Source organism: Triturus cristatus, chromosome 3_2 (assembly GCF_964204655.1).
Source record: "Triturus cristatus chromosome 3_2, aTriCri1.1, whole genome shotgun sequence".
NCBI classification, from domain to species: domain Eukaryota; kingdom Metazoa; phylum Chordata; class Amphibia; order Caudata; family Salamandridae; genus Triturus; species Triturus cristatus.
The window spans coordinates 307,812,069-307,835,526 of NC_140584.1; the positions used below are offsets into that span (position 1 = coordinate 307,812,069).

The following is a 23,458-nucleotide window of genomic DNA, read 5'->3' on the forward strand; positions in this document are numbered from 1 at the left end:
TTATAGTTAGGACCGTGTTTCCATAGGAAATCCGCAACATTCTATTTGGAATAACTTTGGCGCCGGTTGACGAATCCTCGTGAAGTTTTCAAATCTAATGGGGCGCTACGCTCCGCTCCTACCCTGAAAGTCTCGGGGGGATTCGTCAAGCGGGGGCTGAGAAAAAAGGGGGGTCCCAAAACGCGTTTTCCCCATGCATTTTCCCATAGGACCTTTAGTCCGAGCTACAGCCCGAACGGCTGAACAGAATTACTTGAAATTGGGCAGAGAGGTAGTCCTCAGGTCAGGGATGTGCCTTTTGCAGGTCTGGTGTAAATCTGTTCAGAAGGTCCTGAGAAAATAGCATTTAAATCAATATATATATCTATAAGCGCGCTCCGTGCGCTTACGGTAAGCTTAGCGTACGGTGCCGTGCGCGAGCTCAATTCTGATTGGTGGTTACATGACTGTAAACATTCGAATCGGTCGAAATCAGAAAGTATCGGCCGCCATTTTCTGTCTCTCGCACTGAAAAACAAAGGTTGATAACATGAAAAGGGGGCAACGAAGAGAGTTGCAGACCCCCTAGCGTTCGTCAGGGGGTTCACGAAGGACCAAAAAGTATGAAAAATAAATTTAATAATTTAAAAAAAAAATTGCGGAGTATGCGTACGGTAAAAAAAAAGAAAAAAAAAAAAAAGAATTAACAATCACATTTAATATAGAAATCTAAGGACCCCCAAGGGAGAAAAAACCAATTGATATTTGGTACAAAATGTCGAGGCGTGCACGGTACGAAATGCGCAACGTGTGCGCTCGGTGCGCAAAGCGCACCGAGTGACCACAGCGCGCACACGGTGTGCGAAGCGCACCGTGCGCGCAAAAATTAAAAATAAATACATAACTTAGCATTTAAAAAACCGTACAAATTCACTGAAAAAACCATAGGTTTCACACAAGTTATAGTTAGCTGTACATTTTACTCATAAAAAACCAATGAAATTCCACGTTATAGTTAGATCAGGTAACTATAACTTGCGCGACCGCAATGCACAATGTGTCATTTCAGATGTCATCATTGATGGCATGAGTGATGTCACTGACCATGTCATAAGTGATGTAATATGTGACGTCATCAGCAGTGCATTGCGGGCGCGCAAGTTATAGTTACCTGATCTAACTATAACGTGGAATTTCATTGGTTTTTTAAATGCTAATTCCTAACTATAACGTGTGTGAAACCTATGGTTTTTTCAGTGAATATATATAATATATATATATATATATATATTTCTCTATTGTACTTATAATAAACGTATATTATTTTTAACGTATTTTCGCGAAGTAGGGTGCATGCATCCTGAGTGTAGAGAACCACGTCAGCAGAGCTGCTCTAGATCCAGAGACCCAGGTCAGCAGAGCTGCTCTAGATCCAGAGACCCAGGTCAGCAGAGCTGCTCTAGAGCCAAAGACCCAGGTCAGCAGAGCTGCTCTAGAGCCAGAGAAACCAGGTCAGCAGAGCTGCTCTAGCCGACACTGACTGACTGACACCTCTCCAATACTCAATCTCTACTACTCCACTCCTTTCCACTTCTCCCCACTCTCTCTACTTCTCCCTACTTCTCCCCACTCTCTCTACTTCTCCCCACTCTCTCTACTTCTCCCTACTTCTCCCCACTCTCTCTACTTCTCCCTACTTCTCCTCACTCTCTCTACTTCTCCCTACTTCTCCTCACTCTCTCTACTTCTCCCTACTTCTCCTCACTCTCTCTACTTCTCCCTACTTCTCCTCGCCCTCTGCGCGCGCACCTCCCTCTCTGCGCACCTCCCTCTCTGCGCACCGCCCTCTCCGCTCTCTCCACCTCTCTCCACACGCACACATATGCACATATATATATGCACATTTATGCATATCCATTTATATATACATACATATATAAACATACATATATATATATATAATCTGCATATCTATATAAATACAAATATAAATACATGCATACATATATGCATGTTATGTACATGAAAGTTTGAAAAACACTAATAAAAGCAAAACTAAAAAGCCACCCAATTACAAACAGAATTGCTTTAACTTAAACGAGGGTGAGACCTATTGCATTTTCAATGCTCGTTTACTTTGGTTCCATCAAGAAGGCATTCAGATGTGTCACACATTTGCCATAAATTGTGAATGGTAGCACTCTAGTTGCTCATTAGATCACTGTAGTAAAGCTACTGCTCACCAGGGAAGTCTGCTGCTGGTTTGAAAGTGCATTTCTCTTTCTGCAGCACTAATCATAATTTCTATGGCAAAATGAACCCCCTCATTTTGTTCCTTTGCAAATTACATGTTTTAAGTGTTACCACTTTATTCCAATCAAGATGGCTTCAGGTGTGCCATACTTTTGTCATAAGTAAGACTGTTAGCGCTCTAGTCGTTCTTTTCGGTCATTGGGCTATACTTGCGCTACATGTGGGTGATATTTGTGCTACATGTGGGCTCTTTTGTTTCTGGTGGCCATCTTGGGAGACTCATTTGTTATGAAGTTTCCTAATTTCTTCATTTACTACAGTCTCCTCAGTAGGAATACTTTCAGTTTTTTACGTTGATTCCATTAAGAAGGCATTCAGATTTGTCACACATTTGCCATAAATTCAGAATGTTAGCACTCTAGTTGCTCATTAGATCACTGTAGTAAAGCTACTGCTCACCAGGGAAGTCTGCTGCTGGTTTGAAAGTGCATGTTTCAGTCTGCATGTCTGAATTGTTTTATGAAATAGAAGAGGATTTGAGAAGTCAAAATGTGCCCTAATTTTTCTTTCTGCAGCACTAATCATACTTTCTATGGCAAAACGAACCCCCTCATTTTGTTCCTTTTTAAAATAAATGTTTTAAGAGTTACCACTTTATTCCAATCAAGATGGCTTCAGGTGTGCCATACGTTTGTCATAAGTAGGACTGTTAGCGCTCTAGTTGTTCTTTGGAACACTCTGGGAAGCTGCAGTAGAACACAAAGGAATCAACTGACAGTCTCTGCCCTTGTTGGATGTACATGTTTTACTGAGAATGTCAGACTTCATTCTCACATGACTGAGAAAGATAATGTGAATTTACAGAAAATATGCTCTCAGTTTAGCTTATAGATCACCTTCCAAACCTCTGTGGGAAAAGCATGAGAAAATAGTTCTCTCAAACATGATTCATGATATCCCAGCAGAAGGCTTTTTCACATGGTAAAATCACCTTAGAATATGCCACAATTCCTAAAATGAGTATGGTACCATCAACAAATGATTTATAATGCAACTAAAGTCTTAAAATCTTCTATTAACTGCAATATTTTTAATGAGGTGCTATCATGTATATTGGTCCCAAGATGGCTGCCAACACTTCTTGGATGAAGTGCTGACAGCCAATCAGATCTCACGATGAGATGTGTGGTTAGGCTCCGCCCAGATATATATGTGATTTTACTTTTGATTTTCTCAGGAACTACTCAACGGATTTACACCATTTAAGCAAAAGGCACGACTCTGAACCAAGGTCTACCTTTCTGCCAAATTTGGTGTAATTCCGTTCAGCAGTTCGGGCTGTAGCTGCGGCTAAATGTCCCTATTGAAAATTCCATAGGGAAAACACGTTTTTTTTTTCAGCCCCCGCTTAACGAATTACCCCGAGACTTTCAGGATCGGAGCGGGCCACAAGTTTTGATCATTTAGCGAAGATTCGTCAACCGGCGCAAAGTTATTCAAGATCCACAAAGCCATGGGAGTGGCCACGTCCACTGGGGCGGGGTTTCGACATTAAATGCCGTGCTGATGCCTCACAAGTCCGGCCCCTCTGAAGAAATGCCTTCGGCATGAAACGCGTCAGGTTGGACTTCACCAGTGTTGCAGCGCCTCCTTCTCGCTGTGTTCTCCTCCATTAAAGAATGTTGGTTATTGACTCACCTGTCGTTGGACTCCTCCTTAGCAGGCATCATGTTGGTGGATATATATAGATAGATATATATATATATATATATATATATATATACCACCACTCCCGCTTTCATAAAAACGGGTCTGACACATGCTTGGGCTGGCCAACACAATTTTAATGCCTCCAGGATGCACCTAAAGATCAACGCGATGTCCACGCCATCAGCCCCTGGCAGATGCGTTTCGGCGGATGCCTTTCTCAATGCCGGGCATTAGCTAGAAATTCAAAATGGTAGGTTTTCGCGGGGCTTTGTTAAAATGTCATTTCGAGGATTCCCATTAGGATATATATATATATATATATATATATATATATATATATATATACACATATATATATACATACATACTACTGGCGGTCGCCAGTAGGTAGATATAGTTAGGACCCTGTTTCCATAGGAAAACCGCAACATTCTATTTGGAATAACTTTGGCGCCGGTCGACCAATCCTCACGAAATTTTCAAAACTAATGGGGCGCTACGCTCCGCTCCTACCCTGAAAGTCTCGGGGGGGATTCGTCAAGCGGGGGCTGAGAAAAAAAGGGGGTGCCAAAACGCGTTTTTCCCATGCATTTTTCCATAGGACCTTTAGACACAGCTACAGCCCGAACGGCTGAACAGAGTTACTTGAAATTTGGCAGAGAGGTAGTCTACAGGTCAAGGAAGTGCCTTTTGTAGGTCTGGTGTAAATCTGCTCTGTAGTTCCTGAGAAAATAGCATTTAAATCAATATATATATATCTGTGGCAGCTTACGGTGCGCTTACCGAGCGCTTACGGTAAGCTTACCGTACGCGTACGGTGCCGTGCGCGAGCGCGATTCTGATTGGCTGTTAGATCCTAGTAAACATTCGAATCGGTCGAAACCAGGAAGCGGCGGCCGCCATTTTCTCTCTCGCACTCTGAGGGGGGGGGGGGGAGGAAAATCAAAGGTGGAAAACATTAAAAGTGGCTTGTTAGACAGCTCCCAACCACCTAGCCTTAATTAAGGGGTCCCAAAACAACCACCAAGGTAAAAAATTCAATTTTAAATTTTTTCGAAAAAACGGCGATTACGCTTACCGTACGCGTACGGTAAAAAATAAAAAAAAACAAATTATCCACATTCTCACCCACCCCGTGTGCAAACGGTCCCCGAGGGCACCAGTTGTGCATGGCATATGTCTGCAAAATGGACAGTTAATATTTATCATTTCACAACGAAGCGCATAATATGTCCTCCGTGTGCGGACGGTGCGCGAAGCGCATCGTGCGTACATGGCCCATCCAGCGTAACGTGGGCATGCGGTGTGCGTAGCGCACCGCGTGCCCACCGTGCGTGCACGGCACTAACTGCGTAAAGTAAGCGAGCGGTGCGCGAAGCGCACCGCGTGCTCAATGTGCGCGCACGGAACGAACTGCGTTAAGTGGGCGCGCACGCCACGAATGGCGTAAAGTAACTTAGCATTTAAAAAAACGTACAAATTCACTGAAAAAACCATAGGTTTCACACACGTTATAGTTAGGAATTAGCATTTAAAAAACCTTGCAAATTCAATGAAAAAACCATAGGTTTCACACATGTTCTAGTTAGCTGGACATTTTACTCATAAAAAACCAATGAAATTCCCCCGTTATAGTTAGTGCAGGCAACTATAACTCACGCGACCGCAATCCTCTGCTGATGACATATGTGTCTTTATGAAAAAAAAATATTTGTAATATATGTATAGCTAAAATTTAATGGAAGAAGACATGGGCAAATAAGTGTCTAAATACAGTATTAGCATCAGCAGAGGATTGCGGTCGCGTGAGTTATAGTTGCCTGCACTAACTATAACGGGGGAAATTTCATTGGTTTTTTTATGAGTAAAATGTCCAGCTAACTAGAACATGTGTGAAACCTATGGTTTTTTATTGAATATATATATACATACACATACACACATACATACATACATACACACACACACAGAGATAGAATTCTCTTAATGCAAATAGAAATAATCAAAAAGTTATACAATAATTAACAAAATAAGTTTAAAAAAAAAAAAAAAGAAATCAGGACGTCTACAAGCCTCCTATCCTAGGCAAAGAGATGACAAAGAGCCGCGTGTCCCACGGCTAGGACAGCCGTACGCCAACAATCTAGGCAGTAATGCTTTGTGAACGTGTGCGTCCTCGCCCACGTTGCTGCCCTGCATGTCAGGGAGAGAAGCCACCTCAAACAGGGCTGAAGTCGCCGCAACTTTTATCGTCAATATAGGCCTGCACCCTTGCAGGCAATGGATGTCCAGCCCCCTCATGGCAGAAGACAATAGCTGAAGTGGCCCAGCGAGCAATACTGGCCCTAATTAGGGAGAGTCCCTTCCTGGGTCCAGAGTTAGAAACCAGCAGTTGAGTAGACTTACAAAAGGATTTTGTCCTTTGTAGATAAAATTTCAAACAGCATTTGATGTCCAGAGATTAGAGAGATTTTTCCACAACCGAGGATGGATTTGGAAATAAATGTAGGCAGAATTATAGGTTCATTGAGGTGATAGGACAATAGTACTTTTGGTATGAAAGAAGGATTTGTACGTAGAATAACCCTGTTTGCTAGAAATTGAAGAAATGGTTCCTATATAATGCCTGGATTTCGCAGATACGTCTGGCTGACGTAAGGACCAAGAGAAAGGCCACCTTCCAGGAGAGAAAGTTTAAGGCACATTTGTGTATAGGCTCAAATGGGAAACGCATTAGTTGCGACAGGACTGTATTTAATTGCCACAGCACGGGAGGGGATTTCACCAGTGGGTAGGTCCCGAATAGACGGTTCAGAAATTCCTTAATAAGTCCATGAGACCACAATGAAGATTGATCCAGATATCGTCTGTATCTAGAAATCGCAGCAACGTGGACCTTAATGGAGGAATGCGAGAGTCCTGCCTTGACTAGGTAAAAGAGATAGGGCAATACTTGTTCCGGTGTGGATGAAAGTGGATGTAAAGAATGAGCCCTGCACCACACACACACAACCTTTTCCATTTGCAGCGTGGAAGGAGCTCGAGAATTTTGTAAAATTGCTTTGCAATCATTGGGTATGTTCAAATTCTCAAATTGAATGAAATGAGGTGCCAGGCCAACAAGTGAAGAGAGGGAATTTGAGGATGAATTACTTGCCCCTTGTCCATGTACAGAAGATCCTCCCTTGGAGGAAAGATAATCTGAGTGCATTCTGATAGGCGAAGTAGCTCTGTGAACTAAAATTGCCTTGCCCACCCAGGAGCGATGAGAATGATGCGGCACGGCTCCCGTTTTATTTTGTGGCGAACTCGAGAAATGAGAGGAAACAGGGGGAAGGAAGGTGGAGGCAAATTTTCCTGTCCAAGAGAGCAGAAAAGCATCTCTGCACAATCCTGGGTGAGGAGTCCTGCTTGCGTAAAAGGCACATTTTTTGTTGAGGTACGTAGCGCACAGATCTAATGTTGGGAAGCCACAAGACCAAAAGACCATCTGCAACATCTGGTCATTGAGCTCCTATTCGTGGCACTGTTTGGACAATCTGCTGAGTCGGTCCACTGATTGTGGACCCCTGGCACATGCTCCACTCCAAGTGAAATTTTATTGAGGAGAAGCCATTACCAAATCTCCTGCGCTTGGAGAGAGTTTGAGATCTCGTGCCACCCGGTTTCTGGAGACAAAACATGGTGGTGGTGGTGTCCGTCCAGACTACAACTGGAGATTCCCGAATCCGAGGCAAGAATACTTTGAAGCCCAAGAACACCGCTCTTAACTCTAGAAGATTTATGTGGCATTTCGATTCCTGTTTGGACTATTTCCCTTACACCTGAAGCTCCTGAAGGTGAGCTCCACAGCCCTCCATGGACGCATCAGACGTCATCACAAACTGAGGAGTTGAGTGAATGAAAGACAGACCCGAGTGAGGTTTTCCTTGATCCTCCACCAAGACATTGCAGCTTTCATAGCAGTCGAGATTTGAATCATGTTGTTGAATGACACCTTGGATTCAACTCATTGAGGGTCCACTTGCTCCTGCAGTGGGCGCATACGAAGACGGCATTTGGGAATTAGTCGAATGCATGAGGACGTCATCCCCAGCATACATTTGTACTTTGACATAAACTGACCTTTTTGATAATAGAAGGCATGTAATTTCCTGGCGACGCAAGACCCTTTCGGGAGTCAGAAAGACTTTGCCGAGATTTGTATCGATGAGAGCGCCTAGGAAAGTCAGAGAGTTGGAAGGAATGAGAGAAGACTTTCCTAGATTGAGGTGAAGACCCAGAGACTGGAAAAGATTCCGGCAAGTTTGAGTAGAGTTCCTGGCTGCCTGAAAAGAAGGAGCTTTTATTAACCAATCGTCCAGGTAGGGGGAATACCTGGTGACCTCAACGTCTCAGTAAGGCAGCTATCAGAACCACGCATTTGGTGAAGACCCTAGGGGCCGACTTCAAACCGAATGGAAGCACTCTGAACTGAAAATGGCACCCTGAACCTGAGATATCTTCCATGCTTGGGATGAATAGGGATGTGAAAATAAGCATTGAGAAGATAGAGAAATGACAGATAATCCCCTTTTTCCACACGGAGGATTTCCTGCAGAGACAAAATTGTATAAGATTGGTTTTTGATGAATTTGTTTAGTAACCGGAGGTCGAAAACCTGCCTCCATTTCCCAGTCTTCTTTTTGATTATGAATAAGTGGGAGTAAAAAATACCCCATTGCGCTGATGTAAGGGAACCTTTTTTATGGCGCGTTTGCAAAGAAGAGTTTTTATTTCCCTCTTGAGATCTGGCAGATGACGATGTGGTACCTTCGGAGGAGTAGTTGGAGGATACTGTACAAACTCTAGGGTGTGACTGACGGAAGACATCCAAAACCCATTTGTCCGACGAGATGGACATTCAATTTTGTAAGACGTTTGAGCAGGTTGGGTCGACTTGTTGTGGGACTGTAGTGTCAGGGGCCTGGAGAAACTGCAGTGCTGGACCTGAAAGGTTGATTGGTGTTTTGAGGGTAACGTTGAAACCGCTGTTGAAACTGCAGTCTGGGTGCATACTGCCCTTAAACTCTGCACCGAAAGGACTGGAAACAACGTTGTTGTAGCGTTGCCAGGGATTTAGGAGTGTTGGAGTCCTTCTTTATAGGCTGAAGGGCCTCACCTATATGACTGCCAAATAAACATTCACCGTCAAAAGGCATATCTAGCACCTTGGCCTGAACCTCAGGACGGAAGCTAGTTGTCTTCAGCCACCCCTGAGGCCTCAGCACCGCTGCCCCTGCCATTTGTCGAAATTAAGTAGAAGATATATCTGTAGCGATCTCTATAATTTCAGTGAAAGCCCTTTCTCCTTCTGATAAGATATCCTTTGCTTCCCTTTTCATATTTTCAGGAAGATGTTCTAAAAGCGAAGAGATGTCTGACCACATCTGTAGGTCGTATCTTTCCAGCATGGCCATAGCGTTCGAGGCTCTTATAGAGGTAGCCGCCAGAGCAGAAAACCTCTTCCAGATGTTGTTCAGTCGGCGTCCTTTATCCGGAGGTGCATAACACAGATGCCAGATTTTTAGCTCTTCTTTGTGCAGCCTGCATAATTACAGAATCCGGTCTAGGAGGACCGATGAGGCATGTGGGTGAATTATTTGGGGCTTTGTACTTCTTGTCCAGTTTCAGAATTACCAATAGGCTAGAAGCAGGTGTCCGGATCAGTTTTTGACCTTCTTGCCATAAATAAACCACTATGGGAATTGCCCAAATGGATCGTTGAGTGCCTGGCTTAAAGTCAAAGAAGAAACACTCAGTTTGTTTAACTGGCATAGGTAGATCAAACGCTTCGAGGCACGTTCTAGAAGGTTATGAAAGCTCCCGATGTCAGTAGGGGGAAGAGTCTGCAGGAGAAGGAATAGGAGAGGACTGTGTGGGAACTACATAATCATCCCATTCGTCCTGGGTGTCAACATCGGTGTGTAACTCTCCTTCCTCTACCTGTTGGTCCACATTTTGTGTATCGTGAGGAATAAGTATAAGAAGAGGCAAAACCTTTTCCCTTATAGACCTAGGAGTTACTTGTACTGCATGCTCTAATGGAGCATGTTTAGGAGGTGGAGGATGTTGGAGCATTTGCCTTGGGAAGCGTCTGTAGTAATCATTTAGCATGTGAGGCAAGTCTGTTACCAACAATACTGGAACGTTATTAGATGGTTCCCTAAAATGGCGAGGATCCTCTTTGTCATAGGGATAACGCTCTTGAAAAGGCTGTTGTACAGTAGCCATATCAGTGAATTAATACTTTCCTGCAAGGTAAGAGGAAGGATTAATGTCCTCCAAGTCCTCATCAGAGTCCCGACACAACTTTTAGTTGAGAAGGACTATAAGCAGGACCAAACATGCCATCATCCTCAGACTCCTGAAAGTCAAGCAAATGTGTTGGAGGCAAAGGAGACATTTCTGAAAAATCCTAAATCTTTGAAGGTACCAAATGGATTTTTTCTCCCGTCGCCGGTGCAGTCGATAGTGATACCATCACTGTCGGCAGAAAGGAGGACCGCGTCGTTCATGAGTGGTCGTAGATGGAGATGGTCTCGTCAACGAGGATGCCGTTGTCAAAGTCAACTGCGGGCCAGTCAACGCAGCTGCCATCGATGTCTCCGTAGAAGCCGCCGACGACGAACAAATCACCTCAGGTCTACTGACAGAGATAGCTCTCGTCGATGACGGCATCGACGGACGAGATGGAAGATCTCTCACAGGAGTCAGAGAAGCAGAGACTGAAGCAGAAGAGGATTTTAAAGTTACTTCTATCTGTTTTCTGTGGCATTTCTCCTTGGATTTTCCCTGCTTCTGTGATTTAGACCTCTTTAAGTCCCCTTGGTGAGAAGAGGAGCTGCCTTGTTTTCCTTTCTTGGAGGAAAATGGGGCTTTTCCTCCGTGTCAGAGCCAGATTCAGAAACAGCTTTTTTCTTCTGAAGACAGAGGAGCAGTCTTCCTTCCCTATCCTCAAGGGTCTTGGCTGAGAAAGTTCGGCAGTATTTGCATTCCCTGGGTTTATGGTCCGGGTAGAGGCAATAGAGACATTGCTTGTGGGGATCTTCTGAGAAAAGTCTAGATTTCCCACAAGTTTTACAGGGCCTAAACAACCCTTTTTCTGGCATTGTGAAAGTCACAGAAAGGAATACCTTGAGCTGGAAGCAGGAGGTCAAAAGTTGGAAATAAAACAACTGTCACTGAGCAGAGTGCAGAGAGACTCCCAATCACATGACGTGCGGTAAGAAATCGGAGGTGTGGTGGCTCTGTGGAGAGGGTTACTCGGAGGTCTCTGCTGTGATTGGCTGAACTTCGGATGTTATGAAATGAGGTTGATAGAGTGCTCAATTGAATCTTCTCTCTATGGAGGTCTATATAATGTATTCAGTACTACTATTTTTACTGTTACAGTGGGACTCCCACCATGATGACGTGGAAGATTCAAGCATGTGAACCTATAAAAGATACAATACTGAAGAACGAGGCAAAATGTTTTCATTTCTTCTAATTTTCTCCTCTTTTCATGTCTGCTGCATTCTGCAGCACACGTAGAACGAGGACAACACCTCCATGGATTGCTTTTGTGCAGGAAGGAGTACTTTCCTGCCAAAAACAATCCTGCCAACATAGCAGAACAAAGGTGCCAGTGTTGGCACTAGGCACCAATTTGTGTGCCGGCTGAGAGGACAAGAATGCACTGCATCTCGGAAATACGGTGCATTCCTGCTCTTTCGATTTGGCGTAGGGCAGCACAGCTAAAAAAACACTTGTGGTGCTGCCCTATGCCCAATCTTTGTAAATGATGCCCTTAGTGCAAGAAAGTGTGATAGAACCCTTCAAGAAGAAGCTCAGCACTTTTAAAGGTCACCAGGTGCCACTGCTTGCATGTTCCTGTGTGGTCGCCAGGATGCACGAGTACAGCAAGCAACCTCGGTAAATGTTCTCATTTGCTGCAAATATTGCCTTCAAGTTATCTTTTAGAATATCACGGATATATCAGCTCCACAGGCACTGCCCTTGCATGTAGGTTTGCAGAGAGCATGACGAAGCAGGAACTGTGGGTGAGAAACTCACTAAACTTCAGGTTTACCGTGTGGCAATCCCCAGTGTTTTACTTCACATAAACTTTAGTATTAAGGTTACCTGTATGCCATGGATATTTCTTATTCTGAACGCAGTATTGCGTCTAAGTGTCTGCCTTTTTTGAGCTAGGCCATTCTGTTTTACAATGTCTGGGCTTTCCTCAATGGATGCCTCATCTCTTCTGCCTCTGTGTGATCTTTGGAAGCTCTTATCGATATTCTTTGCCTTTTCTTTCCGCTGTCGTAAGTCCCTGACAGAACCTCAACAGTAGAGGTGCGAGTAAAAAAAAGTTATGCATACACTTCCTATTTTCACGAGGACAGTCTTGGCAACAACTGCCAGTCAGCTCCCTCTCCCCCCTTTGTTTCTCCATTTCACTATTTGGTGCTCCCACACTCATTGCCACACCTCTACCTAGCTGGCTGAGGGGTTATAAACTGGTTACACCGAGCGCAACATCTAAGCATGTGTACAAGTCAGATTTTGACGAAAGCACAAATCAGTGGCCTGAAAGGTAAAACTCTAGGCAACCATTCTCCCCGGTGTAACTTTGGTAGTGCGGTGGTCTATGGTGGTCTCAATTGAGATAAACTAACACATTATCTTATTCTTTATAAGGCTATTCACTTCAGTTCCAAAACAACCGTTCGACAGTACCTTGACTGGCAGGTTGGCATAATCTTTCTCCACCCACGTGATCTCCGATTTCACCTGTTGGGGAAAAAAAGAGGTTTCAGCAAAGAGGACATGTGCTAGCTGATCAATATTGTCAGTTAGGACTAAAATAGAGAACCAGCTAGCCATAAAACAAAACACCAACTGTTCAGCCATAAGCATTAACACTGAGAAGTGGCTGTTCGGAGAGCATCACACATACCGTTAGAAATTCCTCAAAACAGCTCAGTGACTAGATAAGTTCTGTCTGCCAGAAACTAATCCCCTCTGGTGATTTAACTGTGGGAGGTAAACAAGTCAGCAATCATAAGGAGTAAACAAGTAGGCATTAATTTGAGCACCCAAAGCCTAGTACTACAACGATTAAACCATAAACATGCCCAACTGCATAGATGCTTTGTACTCTAGTAGTGCTCAAGAACCAACACAGACAGGAGGAAGGCTCCAAAATCCAAACCAGTTTAAGCTACAGACAGTTTAAAAGAGGTACCGTGTTTTGAGCCACCAACTTGGGACACAAGACAATGCACTTCTCAATAACGTAGATAATGATGGTGTTGCTGCCTGGAGGAGGGGTGCTCACAGATCAAGGCAGGCCTCTAATAACCAGCAGTTTAGCCACAACCACCAGACCCACATGAGCAAACGCCACTTGAGCAGCAGTAACCATCAAACCTACTAGCAACATCCACCCTTGCATGAAAAACAGAAACAGCTAACTTAACCGCTATACCAATGTCAGGATCAACCACACCAGGGTCAATATCAAACACCACATCAACAGCGACCACCACACCAGCTTTCTAGTACTTCAAACAGGCGAAATCAGAGTTGATAACATTAATACAAAACAACAGTAACAAACAAAGAACTGCAACAATAGAGGCAGCACAACAGAATCAAAACTAAGACTGGACCTCTAGTCGAGCAGGCTCTAACCACAGTAAACTCAAAGTGTTACAGGACATGCTATCATAAAGCCATTTTGAATCCACCTATATCAAACCACTCAGTACATAAATGGATAACCAACCAATGCCTAAAGAGAACTGCCACATAAAATTGCCACCTTGGAGAACTCCAATATAAGCCACCCCTGCAGATCACATCCTCTAGCTCTTCTACAAGCAAAGTTAGACGTTCTGCAGTAATACTGAAATAGAGAACAATTACAGTGCAGGCCTTCCAGGTGGATCTATGCCCTCTGTCCGTCCTAACCCTTCTCTCTTCCTTTCCAGATAAGAGGGTGGCCTATTTGCAGCAAATAGAGCTAATTTAGTAAAAAATAAAGGTGTTCTGTAAACACCAGAGCCAGAGAAGATTAGTCTTGGATACAGACCATAAGATCTCATCTGGAAAGGGAAGTTGATTAGAAAGGAATACATGAGGGAATAAGTTCAAATCAGCATTGAAGACCAAAGAATCCCTCAACTCTGATGCCACCAAGGGTCAATTTTAATTGGATTTTGCGCATTCCATTGGGATTTCCCCCAAGCAAACCATTGAGAACCACCACCAATTTCCCATGGATTCAAATGTACATATGGCCAAAAAAAAACCGGACACAAGATCAATCATGATTTATGCAAAATTGTGGATGGCAAACCCAAGTCCAAATGTCTTTGCATGGATGTTCCTTCGTGTCACTGGTAAAGATGAGGATATGGACAATAAATTATGAGCATTTCCTTTACTGTTTCGGTAGCACACAAATAAAATATATCAGTCTACAGAGGTGTTGAGTGTTATAAATACTGTTTCCAAAGATCCTCTACTCTAAAACTCCCCTTCAAGTACTACTGTCTCATTCCTAAAGATGAATTCAGGGGTGTGGAATTCTTGTAGCCAGACTCAGGACATATAGTTAGTGGCCAAGGACAAGTTTTCATGTTTATTTTATCCTTGGGACAAGCAGATCCCAACCCCCCTGCTGCACAAACCCTTTGGAAGCCAGTTTATCGTACCACATTATTGATCAGGGAAGGGCATTGTTTGGAATGAAGATAATATTTGTGTCCATATGTTAATGCTGTTCGAACTTGCATTTATGGTTCATTCATGCAACGCCTTTATTTTTAGGGTAAGCACTCTAAGGAAATGATGGAAGCTTCAACTGGACAACTGACAGTGGTACCAGTATAAAAATGTGTACACATTTGAAAAGTTTAACAATATGAGGCTACGTATAATGCTCCTAGAATGCTCTCAATGAGATGCAAATATTTGCAGAAGCTTGATAGCAAGATTGTCAATTCCTTGCTTTGAAAATAAATTTTTCAAAAACAAGTAACTAGGAAAAAAACTACAGTGACATTTTAGGTACTATTTCTATGAAGTATAATTTAGTAAAATGTATTGATGCATGCTAGTATTTCCCAAAATATTCATAAAGGGGTAAAAAAAAGAAAAATTAGCGCAACCGGTTTCAACAAGATTATTAGAAACATGAAAATAACCAGAATTGGCAAAGCCAATACGTCAGACATTGGTGGTCAGCCTTTTGGTTTTCTCAATGCAGGTCTTGTTTTGACATGGTTTTTGTAAAACTATTGTTGTGGGAGCTGCCGGTCCTCACTATTATAACAAACATTGGCAAAAAGCAGAAATAGGTTTTGTTCTCTAAAAGCACACATTGCCACAGTAGTTCCTGGCACTAAACAAAACTTAGTGTGGCAATATGCTCCTTGTGAAAGAGTAAAATGTAGTCGCTCACAGTGAAGCCACATGATAGAGATAGAATTTAAATAAAAACAAAAAGGTATTGGTCAAGGCCAGACTCAATTAGGGGTCCAACTCTTAAGGAAAGTCACAAAAGTGCAGCCATGCTATATGTCCTTGCAGATTTATAGCTTTTGTGAACTCACAAGAATTTTACAGAAGCAGGCCATGAAATCTTAACCCTAGAAAATATTTGTGAACGTTTTAGCAAGAGCAAATATGCATTTGTAGATTTGCTCATGCCAAATCTGTTGAGTGTTTACATGTTCGCTTTCCCTCCTGCCACTTTTTTTCCCCATCCCTCGAAGAAGTCTTACTTCTGCCCTTGTCGGGAGTAAATTTCCAACCTTTCTCAGTATGACAAAAGATTAGAGAAGAGCTGGTAAAAAACCCTAAAACATGCAAGTTAGAAGGTTTACACAGACTCAAAAGGGCATTACAACCCTGAAATCATTGCATACTGCTACCTGCAGCCCCAGTATGTAGATTTGTGGAAAGGTGGCAAAATAACAGAAATGCTAGTATTCAAATCCTTCTATAGTATGAGCCCTGGCATAACCAGAGAGGCAATCAGAGCTCTTATATAATGAGATTGCTGCCCATAATGTCACCGCAGTACATGGCACCAAGTGAATTTGGTTACAGGACAAGTACATTTATGAAGCAGCCTGTCCCCATGGACAAGTAGATATTTTAATAAATCCCACGACTCTGAACACCTTTCATGCTCCTAATAAGAACCATGCTCTTGCCTGTTAGACTTCTGGCCAATTCTTGCAAAAGCTGAAAACAGTTGGTCACCAGGTGTCTCTGGATTTCAGATCACATGGCATCCTCTCTTAGAATAAAGACAAGGAGCAGGCATAGACCAGAAAAGAGGAACAGGCCATAAGGATAAGGGGCATGGAGGTACATAACGCAAGGGTGTAGGAGAGCATGACGCAAGGGAAAGCAGCATGGAGGATGACAGTTGACCAGGAGATGCAGAAGAATGAGATGAAAAAAAGAAGGTGTATAACATGGACAACAGGAACTGAGGGGTACCACCCATGGACAAGAGGAGTTTATTCGGAATTGGCATAAAATGTTCACAAAACCACATCACAATATAAAACATATTGCACATCACACTAATGTGAGGATTTTCATGAGGGGAATACAAAAGACATACAAATACAATATCCTGTTAAAATAGTAAAAACCTCAAAACAAATGCAAATCTACTGGGTGACCTCAAATAGCTAGAGATCGAATCACCACCAATACCACAGCATGTCTTATCTTCATCACCTCAGAACCAAATAAACGTAGCATACATGAGTCACATTCTAAATATATAGTTTGAAACATAGTATAGCATTTTGCATCATGTGCCACAAAACACCAGGTAAGGATACTGAAATAAATACATGTACACAAACTCAGTGGAAGTAACCACATTGCTCTGGCTTTTTCTGAACTCTGGGCATAAGTATTAGGTTTAGCTAGTGTTTCAGTTCACAAATTACATGCCTCCTCATAATGGTCCTTGCAATACCTGTATGTAAGGGAAGCAATTGAGAATTCCCAATTTAAAATTTTAAAATATTTTCATGCAGAGCAGTAAAGGTATGAAATCGAATTATTTAAGCAACGCTATCCCATCTAGTTATTGGCCGGGGCAGAGTCAGAGCCCTTCTCCATCCTAGTTAATTACTACCTGGGAGTGTCCTCCCTCACATAATATTTCTAATTTGTAAATCAGGCCCTTGAAATTTGGGGTGAAATGCTCATAACTGGTTGTAAAAACGGCATGTTTTTAGTGGAACTACTTCGGTGGAAGGTTACAAGAAGCATGCCAGTCAGATTGTTTTGGTGATAAGGTTCTGCCATTTTTGTTCCATGCAAGTATATTATAGATATTATAGTGAATTCAAGGCTTTGAGGGGATTAAAAGGAAAACACAGAAATGGAAATAGCATATTTTAGTCCCGATATACATAATTTGTTGGTGGCATGCATATTTTAGAAATTATGTCGACTTCTAAGGCGATTTTAACCCAAAAACCTTGCTGATCCTCTGTTTCATGCGGATGAATTAGGTTTGAGAAAAATGCTTCCTCTTATGATTTTTTCATGGCAATTGTGCAAGGTACTCCAGAAGCTAAAATTAGGACATTTACCATAAATTGCCAAATATTGTCATCCATGAGAGAGAAAAAAAGGCCTGTCGGGCCGAGTGAAAAATGCACTTCCAACACCAGCTGCTGCCTGTCAGTCGATTTCCCAGTGTTCGACTGCAGGTTTCCACAGTGTTCGTAACAAAAGTGAGGCACCATTGTTGCTGGAATAGGAATTATAGAAATGAAATAATTTCCGATTGCATAGGCTGCAGTAAATGAACATAAAGGCTTTCATTTTTTCACAAGTCAAGGTTAATGCTCTAGAAAGTTAGTCAATAAATTTTCTATAAATTCCCAAATAACTTCCTCATCCAAGTTGGGAAAAAACTTTGGCATGCCAAGTGAAAAATGTACTTCCAGCACCAGTCTTAGTTGATCCCCAGGTTTCCACTGTAGCTTCGCCGTGGAGTTCTAATAAACTAGAGCGATAACATTCTATACTCAAGACAAAAATAAGGCACTCCTGCATGTCACTTTGCTGGAATTTTGGCTTTTGAATGTAAAGCCTTTCAGGATTACGTAAATGAGCCATGAGGTGTTAATGCAAATATGAAAGCAGCTGATCTATAAAAATGTAGAGATGTGAGGGATTTGTGTCATTTTTTAAAAGGTGCTAAACATAGTTAAAGGAGGAGATCCTTACCCAAGTCAAGTATCCCCTTCCCACATCTGTTTACTCAAGCTACCCATACTTTCTGTTACGTAATACCCCCTCAGGTTTAAAATAGTAGCATTTTGGTAGACAAAGGGTTTTATTCTTCCACTTAAAGGAATGGGAGTATATATATATATATATATTCACTGAAAAAACCATAGGTTTCACACATGTTATAGTTAGCTGGACATTTTACTGATAAAAAACCAATGAAATTCCCCCGTTATAGTTACTGTAGGCAACTATAACTCACGCGACCGCAATCCTCTGCTGATGCTAATACTGTATTTAGACACTTATTTGCCCATGTCTTCTTCCATTAAATTTTAGCTATACATATATTACAAATATTTTTTTTTCATAAAGACACATATGTCATCAGCAGAGGATTACGGTCGCGTGAGTTATAGTTGCCTACAGTAACTATATCGGGGGAATTTCATTGGTTTTTTATCAGTAAAATGTCCAGCTAACTATAACATGTGTGAAACCTATGGTTTTTTCAGTGAATTTGCAAGGTTTTTTAAATGCTAATTCCTAACTATAACGTGTGTGAAACCTATGGTTTTTTCAGTGAATTTGTACGGTTTTTTAAATGCTAACTTACTTTGCGCCATTCGTGGCGTGCGCGCCCACTTAACGCAGTTCGTTCCGTGCGCGCACGGTGCGCTTCGCGCACCGTGCGCGCACAGTGAGCACGCGGTGCGCTTGGCGCACCGCGCGCCCACTTTACGCAGTTAGTGCCATGCACGCACGGTGGACACGCGGTGCGCTGCGCGCACCGCGTGCCCACATTATGCGAGATGGGCCATGTACGCACGATGCGCTTCGCGCACCGTGCGCACATGGGGGACATATTATGCGCATCGTTGTGAAATGTTTTGTTTATTAATTTCAATTATTTCATAAGCCATGCACAAATGGTGCCCTTCGGGCACCATTTGCACATGGGGTGGGGAGAGTGTGGATACTTTTTTTTAAAAAAACATTTTTTTTACCGTACGCGTACGGTAAGCGTAATCGGCGATTTTTCCGTATATCATTGCTGGGTGATTATTATTTCAATATACTGCCCCTTTACCCATTTTTGGGCTTCATTTATGCTGCCCTACTCAGAGTGCGAGAGAGAAAATGGCGGCCGCCGCTTCCTGGTTTCGGCCGATTCGAATGTTTACTAAGATCTAAGAGCCAATCAGAATCGCGCTCGCGCACGTCACCGTACGCGTACGGTAAGCGCACCGTAAGCGCACCGTAAGCTGGCTCAGATATATATATTGATTTAAAGGCTATTTTCTCAGAATCTACTGAACAGATTTACACCAAACCTACAAAAGGCACTTCCTTGACCTGAGGACTACCTCTCTGCCAAATTTCAAGTAATTCTGTTCAGCCGTTCGGGCTGTAGCTGTGTCTAAAGGTCCTATGGAAAAATGCATGGGAAAAACGCGTTTTGGGACCCCCCTTTTATCTCAGCCCCCGCTTGAAGAAACCCCCCGAGACTTTCAGGGTAGGAGCGGAGCGTAGCGCCCCACCTATTTTGAAAAATTCGCGAGGATTCGTCGACTGGCGCAAAAGTTATTCAAAATAGAATGTTGCGGATTTCCTATGGAAACGTGGTCCTAACTAGAACTACCTACTGGCGACCGCCAGTAGGTAATATATATATATATATATATATATATATATATATATATATATATATATATATATTTTCATATATTCTTTTTTACAGATGCAGGAACCCATTTAAAATGAATAGATTTGTGCTCGAAATGGCAGTGAGACTCTCCAAATGAGCTGCCATTTGGACATTTAATGTTGTCTTTTTCGTTTTCACAATTCCGCTTGTCAGTAGTTGCATCTAAATGCATGAATGTGCACTGATTTCAAAATAATGTACTTTTTTTACTCAAATCTACGAAAATGATTAAAAAAATGTAAACAAAAATTTGCCTATACAAAAAAATGCTTTATCGCTTACAAATTACTGCATTGAAGGTTAATTAATTAAACATTTTAAAAACTAGAAAAAACAGGTTCTGATTTTAAAACTTGCTGAATACTGCCATGGACTACCCAATTGTCAGAGTCAGATCAATATAAATATGTAATCCAAGCAAACAGAAAGGAATGTTTTGGGGACTCTTTTTTCAGGAACGTTTAGTTAGCAGAGATAAACATTTTAATGTACATATTCAGCATTCTGAATCACACTGTAAAACATAGTATTAAACTCAAAGAGAAAGGGTGAGAACTACATTTTAGCAAAAATAATTTATGCACACATTTTCCAAGTGTACAAAATCACAGAATATATCCGGTTTATTGAAATCACGTTTTTAAAAAGCCTAACTCATGCATACATTCTTAACTCTTGTTGAGGGGAGCCAACTATTGACCACAGTTTTTATTTCCGCCATCTGCTGATTGTAGACCTATTTATCACGGACTACTCCTCCCCTCCCCCCAAGCATTTTCCAAGTTTCACTATATCAGTTTCAGAAATCCTATTTTATGCCTTAATCAGTATAGTACATATAACTGGTGTATTCATTTTACACACTGACATCCATGCGTCACATTCATAGTCTTTCGTCCACAGTCGTACTACTTCTCAAATTTATTATAAGACGTGGAAGAAAGAACAAATATTAGAAAGATGAAATATCTAAATAAGAGATGCCCAGGAAAGTTGCATCAAAGGACACCAGATGTGAAATAGAGACGGAGCTGAAACGTAGAAAGGACGAATGAGAAAACGTCAGCACTGGGGAGATACATACAGGAAGAGTTAATATAAATATAACACTGGGGGAGACGCATGCGTGACACTGTGTAAATATGAGTTATTAAGTATGTATGAGTGAAAGTATGCTTGGGTTAGGCTTTTAAAGAAGTGATTTCTGTGATCTTGTATATTTTGAAAAATTGTATGAATAAATTATTTTTGTACTTTCGATAACATTTTGTTCTCACCCTCTTTTTTATTTGAGTTCACTATGTTGTATAATGTGATGCCTGACATATTCGGCCTTCTGAACAGGAAAGTGCTCAATTATAAAGCTATCTTCATCAGCTGCATATTTCCAAGTTCAAGCACATTCTGTGGCTAAGACAACATTCTAGTTCTTTATTAAAATACTGACAAGGCTCGTCTCAGGTACTAGCTATTAATCTACTAGGTAGATCTCGACCAGCTATGAAGCAATCAAAATGAATCATTTTTGGTAGTGTACAGCTGTTTGATTTACAATGGTTCGTAACCACTTATCGCCTCAGTATGTTAAATCCACTGAATTGTTGGCTTCTGTAGACCAGTTATTTACAATTCAGCCATTGCTAGTGGCGCTTCCTTGCTTTTGAGATCAGTAAAGCTAAGGTGCCAGAAATGAGGAAACCATATTTCGGTCAGGGGCTTTATAAAATAGGTTAGTCAGGGTTTTTTATGTGCATTTACTAAACCAAGCATATATTTCATAGTGTCTCTATATATTTGCTTGCCATGGTTTGTCCAGAAATGTCAATTTAGAAAGGGGTAAACGTCTACAATGGCCATGTTCCATAATTTGAGGGCTGAAAAGGGCTGTTTTAGCACTGCAGACTTCTAGGGTTGCCTCGCCCATTACCACTCCCCACCCTTTCCTACTGAAGCGAAGTAATGAGTAGCTGCTGTTGAGCAATGTATTTAGAGCTTTCCCAAGATGTGCCAACAATTACAAGTTATCTAAAACTTCTGCTGCACTGGCAGTCAAGCACTTTCACAAGCTCCAAGCTACTAAGCTCAGTAATGGGTTCATCTCTCATTCGGTTTCTTTTATCTCTGACCACCACTGCCGTAACTTCTGTCACATTAACGATCAGATCCTTCCTCCTGCAGTAGTCCATGAATTCAGCAAAATCTTGGCAGAATTTTCTGTTCATGCTGGCAGGGCCGCACCGTCCTCTAACAATAAGACAGGTGCCCATGGGTCACTTGCTACAGGTAAATCACCCTAAGGGCACCCAAGCTAGATGCTGTATGGTTTTAAAATAGGTTAAATACTACTGGTGTTAGCATGCGTTGCCGTCAAGCAATTTTATTTTTTATATTGCGAAGGAATGACTTATACTGGGCTTACTATAATGTACATATACTATGGTGTTAAGAAACAATTCTAAGATGTCAGACTACCAATGCAAATTCCTTGCACACGCTGCGCAGTATATCTCACAGCAACAGCTGATTCACAGATTCAAAGGCCGCCTTCAGGCCAATGAACTTCAGGTAAAGTTTCTTCCCTTTACACTGCACACTTATTCATGATTTGGTGCAGGCTTAGATACGGATATTAATCCGATCCGTCCTCTCACACAAGATTATTGTCATCAAACCACTGTAGTCGGTTTAGTACTACCCGCCAAAACAGCTTTGATTCTTCATCAGTTTGTGGGATCAGCTGATTATTTGCATTAAACTTTGTCCACCCATTTTTACAATTAGCATAACAAAAACTGTTTCCTAATGTGTGCGGATTTAAAACGAACCACAGTGTTCGATTATTTTTTATTGCCCAGATTGAAAGATCTTCTAAATATATAATCAGGAGGCATGAAATATAGCATTTCGATGGCACTTACAACATCCTTCAGAGAAATGTAAATAAGATGATCTAAATTATTTTTGCTGTATCCTTGCGCCACCTTGCACTCTACCCCAGCTGAACTTGTTTCCCTTGGAGGCGGTCTTCCAGCCTCATCAAGCTGCAAAACGAAATGGTCCAGTTATATATGTGGCGTAATTAAAGTGGCACGCAGGGTTAATGGTCCCTTTTTCTCCACATTTACTTCTTGCCTTAATGAACGGGTATCATTGCGCCGTGTCGCCTATTCAGAGGACAGCTTTTAATGAACTCCTTGTAACTTTCCTGCGCAATGCTCCATTCTATGTTTTGGCCTCACCTCTTCTCGTACTCTCCTACCCTTCAGAGTCCTAAATAACACTGCTTTCACTTACTGATGTTCATTCTCAAACACACTCTTTAATTGTGAACCTTAGTCTTCAACTCTTAAAATTAAAAATCTTCTCTCCCTCATTTTATGTTGCTGTGCTTGTAAACTAATCAGTCGGACATGTGGAGACACAGAACTTTTCTATTGGAGAACAGGAATAAACCCTGCAAGATCCTGGAAGGACTGTGTAACCGCTCTTCTATTTGCAATG

The 23,458-nt window shown here is 41.9% G+C and overlaps 1 protein-coding gene across 3 annotated transcripts in view; it reads right to left on the reverse strand.

The window, feature by feature from the left end:
- The window catches only part of RPS6KA1 (ribosomal protein S6 kinase A1), an 860,823-nt gene that overhangs the window by 506,447 nt on the left and 330,918 nt on the right, over positions 1–23,458 (reverse strand). For 2 of the 3 annotated variants that reach the window (XM_085647731.1, XM_085647733.1), the window contains one exon: positions 12,706–12,759. The exons of the other annotated variant lie outside the window; for it this stretch is intronic. In XM_085647731.1, coding sequence (XP_085503857.1) covers positions 12,706–12,759 — 54 coding nt within the window. The remainder of the gene's footprint in view (positions 1–12,705; positions 12,760–23,458) is intronic. 3 annotated transcript variants of the gene reach the window in all.